The 9,209-nt window shown below is 37.2% G+C and overlaps 2 protein-coding genes across 4 annotated transcripts; both read left to right on the top strand.

The window, feature by feature from the left end:
- Window positions 1–438: 438 nt before the first annotated feature.
- yif1a (Yip1 interacting factor homolog A) lies at window positions 439–4,477 on the top strand. Of its 3 annotated transcripts, none has more exons than XM_081382784.1 (9): window positions 439–506; window positions 811–852; window positions 1,246–1,487; window positions 1,642–1,746; window positions 2,055–2,133; window positions 2,991–3,048; window positions 3,236–3,391; window positions 3,494–3,587; window positions 3,665–4,477. In XM_081382784.1, exons 2-9 carry the CDS (start codon window positions 822–824, stop codon window positions 3,821–3,823), a joined length of 924 nt encoding a protein of 307 aa, XP_081238910.1. In that variant the 5' UTR covers window positions 439–506; window positions 811–821; the 3' UTR covers window positions 3,824–4,477. The 3 variants fall into 3 exon arrangements, with proteins under 3 accessions (XP_081238910.1, XP_081238909.1, XP_081238911.1); XM_081382783.1 differs by having other exon boundaries at window positions 441–506; window positions 814–852; XM_081382785.1 differs by lacking the exon at window positions 439–506 and having other exon boundaries at window positions 710–848.
- Window positions 4,478–4,734: 257 nt separating this feature from the next.
- On the top strand, window positions 4,735–8,892 carry LOC308700898 (uncharacterized protein). The gene is made up of 4 exons (XM_081382782.1): window positions 4,735–6,007; window positions 6,107–6,228; window positions 6,376–6,431; window positions 7,852–8,892. Exons 1-4 carry the CDS (start codon window positions 5,447–5,449, stop codon window positions 8,142–8,144), a joined length of 1,032 nt encoding a protein of 343 aa, XP_081238908.1. The 5' UTR covers window positions 4,735–5,446; the 3' UTR covers window positions 8,145–8,892.
- Window positions 8,893–9,209: the final 317 nt, after the last annotated feature.

Below are 9,209 nucleotides of genomic sequence, written 5' to 3'. Positions count from 1 at the left end.
GTGAGTTTAATAAGACCATTATTTTATTTTGTATTTTTTTTTTAAATAAATATTATTTTATTATATTTAAATATTCATTGAGCCATGGTCCTTTTACACGTTTAATTAAACGTATAAGAAAATGTAAGAAATAAAAAGGGATGAAGCTTAATATATGCAACTGATGCACCTTAAGTTGGTTTGCCAACCGCCAGTTAAACTCTAAAAGAAGAAGAAGATATGCAACTGATTTACTGTGTTAAAATCATAGACTGGAAATGTAAAAAAAAAAAAAAGGTGAGGGGGGGGGTGTATTACTATTTTCCTTTCGGTTGCCTAGTACTACGCAGCGCTACTACCTTTTTGATTGATTTGTTTGCAGCCAATCAAAATGCAAGAACTTCAGTCCACGCAACCATCATTCTAACCAATGAAATTACGATGTTTCTCATCTCTGCCACGCAGGCACATTTGTCATCAGCCAATGAGAAGCGAAGCGAGGAGGGTGTTAGGGTGAAGGCGTATCTGTGAGTATAAGCTAACATGAGAACTTATTTAAAAAACATTATTTCAAACTTATATTATACGTGACTACCAGTCGTTTGTATCCGCATGAAGATACATATATCTGTAATCATTTTGGTATCACATTTAAGATTAATCCGACATGTTTTGTTAGTCATCTTTCAGATTAGCAACATAGCAAGCTAGTATATTATTACTAGTCTGATGCTGACATCAGATGCAACATTTTAGTGGGGAGACTTGAATCGCTTAGATTGCAGATTTTTTTCTGGTGAAGCTGATCAAATTATTTTTTGGAATTGAAAGCAGGAGAGAAGATGGATTTTCAACAGCATGGACACCGGGCAAGTACGTATGAAAGAACGTGGCAAAAGATTGTTGTTCTTTGACATGATACGTGGACAACTAACGTTACATACTGTACTTTAATATCAGCAAAGTCTGAATTGAATACATCATGTGCAGTTTGGCACCAAAGTACAATGCAGACTGTAGAGTAACTGATTAGTTATCTTAAACTAATTAGATCTCTTAGTTTGATGACGTGCTGGGTGAACCCTTTGCCACATCACATGTAATTAGCATGGACTGCTTTTATACCACAGGTCATAGTAAAAAAGAAAAAAAATGAAATGGAAAGAAGGATCCTATTATTTGAGAAGCATATGTGAGAGTTCTGCATAGGGGATGTTGCTTCATCATACAAAAAAATAAAATAAATAATTGTTTTTCTCCATGCAGCAAAACCCAGAGCCAGAGCATCTCCACCCAGTGGGGGTCCACTTCTTTTTGATGACACCAGTTCTGGGCCTCCTCCAATGAACAATCAGAACTACTACAGTTCAGGTTATAACATGGCTGAAGTGTCAGCGGGTGGTCCAGAGCCTGGAGTGGGCAACCTCTTTGCAGATCCGATGGCCAATGCTGCCATGATGTATGGCTCATCACTTGCCAATCAAGGCAAGGATATTGTGAACAAAGAGGTGAGATGCCATGTTTGACTTGGGAGGTACACAGTGATATGTTATGATTATGTGTGAAAACAACTGATTTAACTATAGATATCAATCATGCATTGCATCTGGCTTCTGAAAAATGTTAATTAATTTTTTGTCCACCCTGTAATCTCTTCTGCAGATTAACCGATTCATGCCAGTGAACAAGCTGAAGAATTTATTTGCAGTTGATACCAAATATGTCATGAAGAAACTGATGATTCTCATTTTCCCATACACACATCAGGTAAAATGTTAATTCCTAAATCAAATAGATAATTAAAGTTTATTAACATTTTTATTAACAATTTTTTTTGTCTCCAAATATTCTTAAAACTAAAAATGATTAAATGGAGCACAAAGTTTATTTAATCAGTTTTAATGTTTTTGTCCCTTTATCATAAATTAATTTCAAACTTGTCTTGCATCACCCAAATTCATTCAGAAAATCTAATTTATTGCAAAATTATTGAAAAGGTTTGTCTTGCCTTTCTTTGAACAGGTTTAATATAATCTTTTGCTCTTTTTTTTGTACGTTTACTCTGATATGATCAGGACTGGGAAGTACGTTACCACAGGGACACTCCTCTCACACCACGCCATGATGTCAATGCTCCAGATCTCTACATACCCAGTAATTGATGTTTATTATTAATTTTGAGCAACCTGAAAAATCACTGATCTATGCGTACAACATAAATTATTAATCTTGAAAGTAATTTTAGAGTTTCTCTAAGGCCCAAAACAAACATTAAGCAAGTATTTGAATGCAAGCTCAAGCTCAATTTTGTGCATTACTGCACTCTAAAATTGTGTCAGAGCACAATTCATAGTATGCACTGCGTTCTCAGCATTACCACAAGTGCCGATGTGGTGGACATTTCTCCTCCTATGGCTAGTATTCTCTCTCCAGTCAGCCAGTAATGGCAGAGCAGCAGTTGAAGAGAATCTTTGTATGTTCGATTTTATAAACATGTTTATAACTGGCTAGCTACCCGAATAATTACACGTCCTGATGGCACAGACATTTGAAGGGAACTCTACTGCTCCCTTGAGTACTAGGCGAGTACTAGGCTTTGTTAAAGACGTATTCCCCCGGTTTCACAGGCAAGGCTTCAGCCTAGTCCCAGACTAAAATGCATGTTTGAGCTGTTTTAACTGAAAGCAACTTGCACTCAGTGCCATTGCTTTGTAGAAATGTTTTTTTTAAAACTTATAAAGCTACATAAATACAATAATTGAAACTAAGGCGTAACCCTGGCTTAATCTAAGCCCTGTTTGTGAAACTGGGCCTAAGTGCGCAACAAAACTATGCTTACATTGCATTTGCATCTGTTGTCACATATTTGCATATAGTATGCATAATAGTAAGATCAGAAACAGTGTATTGGTGAATTTATAGATTTGTAGTGTTATTATATTACAATTATTAGTTGAGCCATCTGCTCAGTGTAGATTTCCTCATCAAATCCTTTTTTTGTTTTCATTTAGCAATGGCTTTTATCACCTACATTTTGCTGGCAGGAATGGCTTTAGGAATCCAGAAACGGTGAGTAATGATGATTATCACAGGAGAAGCACACTGATGTGTCATTTTATAGACATCCTGTTGGATTTGTATAACAATAATCAGTCAACTAGCCTATTACATTCAGTAACACTGATGTGACCCTATTAAATGGGATTCATAAATGTTTCATATGACATGAATTTGTTTGTTTTCACTACATGTTCAGGTTCAGTCCAGAGGTTCTGGGTTTGTGTGCAAGCACAGCTCTGGTGTGGATCATTATTGAAGTCCTAGTCATGTTGCTCAGTCTTTACTTGCTCACCGTTCACACAGACCTCTCAACGTTTGACCTTGTTGCCTACAGTGGATACAAATATGTGGGGTATGTTTCTGTTGGATATTATATTGTATTAGAGCCTAGTTTGTAATTGGGTTATGTGTTTTTTATATAGAATTAAAAATTATTTTTGTCTTTGTCTTTCAGGATGATTTTAACAGTGTTGTGTGGACTGCTCTTTGGCACTGATGGCTACTTTGTTGCTCTTGCTTGGTCTTCTTGTGCCCTCATGTTTTTTATTGTGAGTTTTGTTTAGGAATTTGTTTAAAAGTGATGCTTGCGCATTTAAGTTTTTCATTCTTTAATTTTTTTTTCCAGGTTCGTTCTCTAAAAATGAAGATCCTTTCTTCAATCTCAGCAGACTCCATAGGTGCAGGAGGGAGTGTCAAGCCCCGCTTTCGCTTGTACATAACTGTGGCATCTGCTGCCTTTCAGCCAATCATCATTTACTGGCTCACCGCTCATTTGGTCAGATGACCTACAGTATTTATACTATGAAGGAACTTATAAAATGACAATGCTGGACTGGGATGGCTTCAAACTTTGGCATTGTTAAAAAAAAAGTGACTTACCATGATTGTGTTTTTTCACAGAGGATTTATGTGGAATGATCTTCAATATTGGCTTCATCTGCAGATCAGTTGTTGAAAATCTAATCTAAAAGTTTGTGTTTTTCTGCCATTTTCACATGGAGAAAATGGGAAAATGACCATTCGACTGCTCTTGTGACTTTGCCATGCAGCTTTAGTGTCACAAAATCCAGACTTCTTTTTAAAGGGATAGTTCGCCAAAAAATAAATCGTGTTTTTCCAAGAAAATAAATACTATGGAAGTCAATGGGAGCCGTCAACTGTCTGGTTACAAACATTCTTTAGATCATCTTTTGTGTTTAACAGAAGAGAGAAACTCATACAGGGTTGGAAAAACATTAGGGTGATTTAAATGAAAAAAAAAATTGTGTGAACTATCCCTTTAAGAAGAATGCTAATCTATTTGCCCAGTGCTGTGATTCTTGTGTGATGTGTAATTGGTGAACACATGGTCAACTCAAGTGCCCTTTTCTGGTTATCTGTGCATGAATAGCAGTGTTTTCCTCTTTATAGCAAAATAAAGTCCATAATTTAGGCCTTTGAGGTGTGTAGAAATGTTTTCATCTTGAAAATTAAAATACTTGACTTATGTTGTGACAGATCATGCGCTGTACACTCTGGGGGCAAAATCCTGCAACCATGTTAGAATTACAAACGATGTTTTTCCATCGCATAGACGAGTAGCTGCTACCAACGGCAAACATCAAACCAAACGCGTTTTATTTCATCCAGCTGATTGTCTCTTTAAGGAGGGGTCGCGCAGGAGGCGCGCCGGCTGCAAAGCGTCCTTCTGGTTTCCAAGGCAACGTGGGAAAGGACAGCGCAGACAGGACGGGATAGTGCGAGGCATAACAGCTTATTTTGCAGATATTTAAACACTTTGACAGAAACTTTAAAATTATAAGAGAAAATAATAGGAGATTGAATGCTATAAATTCAGACCCAGTTGTTTAGGTAAGTTTTCGCCCTTCTTTCGCTCTTTTGTCTTGACATATAAAGCGCTCACGCGAGCATGAATGCTTGGGTAATTATTCTAAATGTAACTTAATATTCTTGCGCCATTTTCTCAGGTGTATAGGCCATGTGGCTTTGCTCTCTGTGGTAGAATAGTCGAACTATTTTTATTTCTGTTTCATAAAGCCTGTTCATATTTCGCATTAATTAGGCTGTGTTTGTTTAGCACCAGTTGAATGGTATGTAATTTCTCGCTTGACGACCTTGCTCAATGATTTACTCGCTTGTGTACTCAGTACTGTAAAAGAAATGATACTTCTGTGGAAGGGCAATGACTTTAACATTCTCCTTCCTGAGTTTAGTACCTTCAAGTTTGTTTACTTATTTATTTAACAATTTCTAAATCGGTGTGCTTGTTTTGAGAAAGAAAAAATGTTAAAGGACATGTTTGCACGTGTGTACATAATATGTACAGTGCATTAATATTAAGATGTTTGTGTGTTTCTACAGTTCAACAGGTTAATGTGTGGACCTGTATCTTGCTGCTGGGAAACAGATGGAGAAAGACACACAAGCACTGCCACCCCATTCTCCTCTACATTCCCCCCAAAATCATTCAGAAGCTCTTTCTCTATCCCCCTCTCTTCCACAGCCTGCCGCTGTTCTGCCTACATCCCTCCCTTCCTCCCCAACCACCCCAGCCTCCTATCTTCACTTTTCATCAACCCCGCAGGTATATGGAGGATCACACTGCCCCAGTCCCTCCACAGTATCTGACCAGGATGACCTGACCTGCCTCAGCTGGTTGCATCAAAGAGGGAACCTGTTGCCCTTGCAGCCCCTGCCCAGAATCATGACACTGCCTCAGACTTTCGAGCCCATTCCTGCCCAACAGCTGCCTCCCTCCCCTGCCAAACCCCCGTACTCTTTTAGCAGTCTCATCTTCATGGCAATAGAAGACTCGCCTGAGAAGAGACTCCCTGTCAAAAGTATTTATGAGTGGATTGTCGACAACTTTCCCTACTATAGAGAGGCTCCGGGTGGATGGAGGAACTCTGTCCGACACAACCTGTCCTTGAGCAAGAGCTTCCAACGAATACATCGAGACAAGAGTCAGGTGCGTCAGACCCCTTTACTTCCAAAACACATTAATCAGAATGTTCTGATCTCTTCTCATATAGATGGCTTAATCAAATATTCCTGTATTGTTTTCCAGTCTGTTGGAAAGGGCTCATTGTGGCGTGTATGTCCGGAGTATCGGCCAGCTCTTCTGGAAGTTCTTAAGAAAACACATTATTGCCATCGTACCAACAGCAACTTGTTGAACAAGCCTGTTTTGTGAGTTTGATTCACTTTCTTTTAATACACCACCTGTATGATGCATAATATTGAATTATCTGATTTAATATGCGGGATGAACAAATTACTCTTTCATTTTTGATATATGATACTGATACAAGCATATTTGACCTCCATTTTGAACAGGTTGGAGGCGACTGATAATGGGCAGAACATTTTGAGTGAGACCATGGAAATTTCAGGTCAGTCACAAGTTCACAACACAACTTTTGAACTTAACTCTAATGGAAATCTACTAACCACTTATTCTTTTAATCACAATTATTATAGTTTAGTTTAGTGTCCAGCCATGGCTAAAAATTGGTCTTTGCTTAGCTTGTCATACTAACAAACAATCAATTACAGCACAACAGACCAAAACACCTAGAATATCATCCATAGAGGTTAATAATAAAAATATATTAAATAGCCTAATGTAAAATAAATGTTCTGAAAAAAACGTTTACACTACTGATCAAAAGCTGTATAAATGTTATAAAAAAATAAAGTAAAAACAGTTGTATTTTGAAATATAATTACAATTTAAAATAACTGTTTTCTATTTGAATATATTTTAAAATGTAGTTTATTCCTGTGATGGCAAATCTGAATTGTCAGCATCATTATTCCAGTTTTCAGTGTCACATGATCCTTCAGAAATCATTCTAATATGCTTATTTGCTGCTCAAGAAACATGGCTTATTATCAATTATCAAACCAGTTGTGCTGGTAATATACCCTTTTTTTCAGGATTCTTTGATGAATAGAAAGTTCAACAGCATTTATTTGAAATAGAAATCTTTTGTAACAATATAAATGCCTTTACTGTCCCTTTTGATCAATTTAAATGGTAGTGTATGATATTGTGCTAGCTTCTCTCGCATGCTTTTTTTTTGTTTGCTAGCCTTTATCCACTTTTCCCAGACGCGGTATGTTTGTGAGCTGTTACCTTGGTAAAAGCCAGACATTACCCTAGCAACTTATAGCCACTGACATAATGGCCGTCCTCTCTGTGTCAGGCTGTTTTACTACAGGGCCACTTAAGTAAAGATGTCTCGTATAATGGACAGTTTACTCTTCATTTGCACACATCTTTTACCATATACTACTAATTAAACAATAATGCAACAGTACTGTAATTGGTATTTGTTAGTGTGTGTTTTTTTGTGTGAATGAAATACATTTATTTACAGGGATAGTTCACCCAAAAATGAAAATGTTGTCATCATTTACTCACCCTCAAGTTGTTCCAAGCCTGTATGAGTTTCTTTCTTCTGTTGAACTCAAAAGAAGATATTTTGAAGAATGTTTTGTAACCTCATTGACTTCCATAGTATTTTTTTTTTCTACTATAACAGTCAATGGCTACCGTCAACTGTCTGGTTGCAAACATACTTCTTTTGAGTTCAACAGAAGAAAGAAACTCAAACAGATTTGGAACAACTTGAGGGTGAGTAAGTAACGACAACATTTTCATTTTTGGGTGAACTATCCCTTTTTAAAAAATGATGCAACTATGAGTCTCATATAGAAGAGTCACATAGAGTGACTGTCACACAAAATCCAGTCCTGTTCTGTATGGTACAATTCTCTTAATTCCATCACTTTCTCACTGTTTCTCAGATCTAGATTCTCTGTCTTCAAACCCGCCGTGCTCTTTGATACCAGATCATGAGGAGCTGGTCCCCATGGAGTCTGTGGAGCTTACAGAGGTTGCTGGCGACGATTCGGAGAAAGATCCATTGGCAGACAGCGGTTACATTGAGTTACACTATTATCAGTATCAGCAATATCAGTACCTGGTTCTTCCAGGGGACGCAGAGCTGGACCTGGAGACGGTTGAGATACTGCAGCTTGACGCAGAGGCTCAGGAGGCTGCAGGGTCACTGCTTGATCTCGCGGGAGGAAACCACTGAGAGGTTGCCTGTGTGCTATGTACAAGCATGGAGGGTAAATGGGGAGATGGGCCACTGTGAAAACTCTAGGCTTGGTGTATTATTGGCACTTTATAACTGCCTGAACTTTTACTTACTGTCATAAAAGGTGCAACATAAGCAATCCCAAATAATGTAGTGATTTGAAAAGTCATTTGTAGCGACTGACAACAGCACTGTGAGAGTATCCTTGGTATTAGTATATTGCAGGTAACTTTGGTTTAAAAAGGCATCTGGAAAATGATGAACGGTCATTAAGAACAAAATATTTATTGTTTTTTGTCATGGTTGACAAGTTATATGTAATGCACTTCCATGCCATTGTTCATTAAGTCCCTCCTATTAAAATTCATTTAAAGATTTGTTGTATTCTAGGTTCAAATAAGAGGGATACAGTTCTGATGTACTTTTTTTTGTAAAGAAAATTAGGTTTTTACTGAATGAAATTGTTCAAAATTATGAACATATTCAAGTATTATTGAGACAAACTGCCAGCTGTTAGTTTGGGTAGATGGAAAGATTAATATCTAACCCTTAGTTCTATTGTTTATTCTTATTGTTATGCTACAGCATTCTGTAGTGATTAGTTTTCTGTGTAGTATGATGCATGTCACATTTTTCTTTATTCACGTGTTTATTTTTTTTGTTTCTGTTTAGTATGTTAAAAACTAAATTACACTCTGAACCCATTCTCTTCATGTGCAAATCATTTAGCAATAAAGTACTGAAATATTATGATGAATTCTTTGGCTGATTTAACCCATAAAATTATGGTTACCGTAGTTTCAATTAGCAAACTCTTAGTATATTACAGATATAACAAGAATACCTTGGGGAGTGAAACACTGAAGTTAACAGTTTCTCGCATGGCTTAATTTATGAAAATTACACATCTTAACCTTTAGATACTGGTTGGTCTGCAGTGGTCTCATCTGTTAATGTGGGTAATTGAGAGAAAAACACCAGTGTTCTGAAAGTCGTCCTACTTAAGATGACCTACCGGTTTAAATGCATAATTTAAGCTACACCTTGAACAGCGTGAGACAG

Source organism: Scardinius erythrophthalmus, assembly GCF_964197995.2.
Source record: "Scardinius erythrophthalmus genome assembly, chromosome: 13".
Taxonomy (NCBI): domain Eukaryota; kingdom Metazoa; phylum Chordata; class Actinopteri; order Cypriniformes; family Leuciscidae; genus Scardinius; species Scardinius erythrophthalmus.
The sequence above is the reverse complement of the archived record's forward strand: the minus strand, read 5'-3'. Positions and strand labels throughout refer to the sequence as shown.

Coding starts and splice junctions, on each gene's coding strand:
- yif1a (XM_081382784.1), top strand. CDS start 822: ATGGATTTTCAACAGCATGGACACCGGGCAA. Junction 853..1,245: donor ACAGCATGGACACCGGGCAA/GTACGTATGAAA, acceptor TTCTCCATGCAG/CAAAACCCAGAGCCAGAGCA. Junction 1,747..2,054: donor TTTTCCCATACACACATCAG/GTAAAATGTTAA, acceptor TGATATGATCAG/GACTGGGAAGTACGTTACCA.
- LOC308700898 (XM_081382782.1), top strand. CDS start 5,447: ATGGAGAAAGACACACAAGCACTGCCACCCCATTCTCCTCTACATTCC. Junction 6,008..6,106: donor TACATCGAGACAAGAGTCAG/GTGCGTCAGACC, acceptor ATTGTTTTCCAG/TCTGTTGGAAAGGGCTCATT. Junction 6,229..6,375: donor TTGTTGAACAAGCCTGTTTT/GTGAGTTTGATT, acceptor CATTTTGAACAG/GTTGGAGGCGACTGATAATG.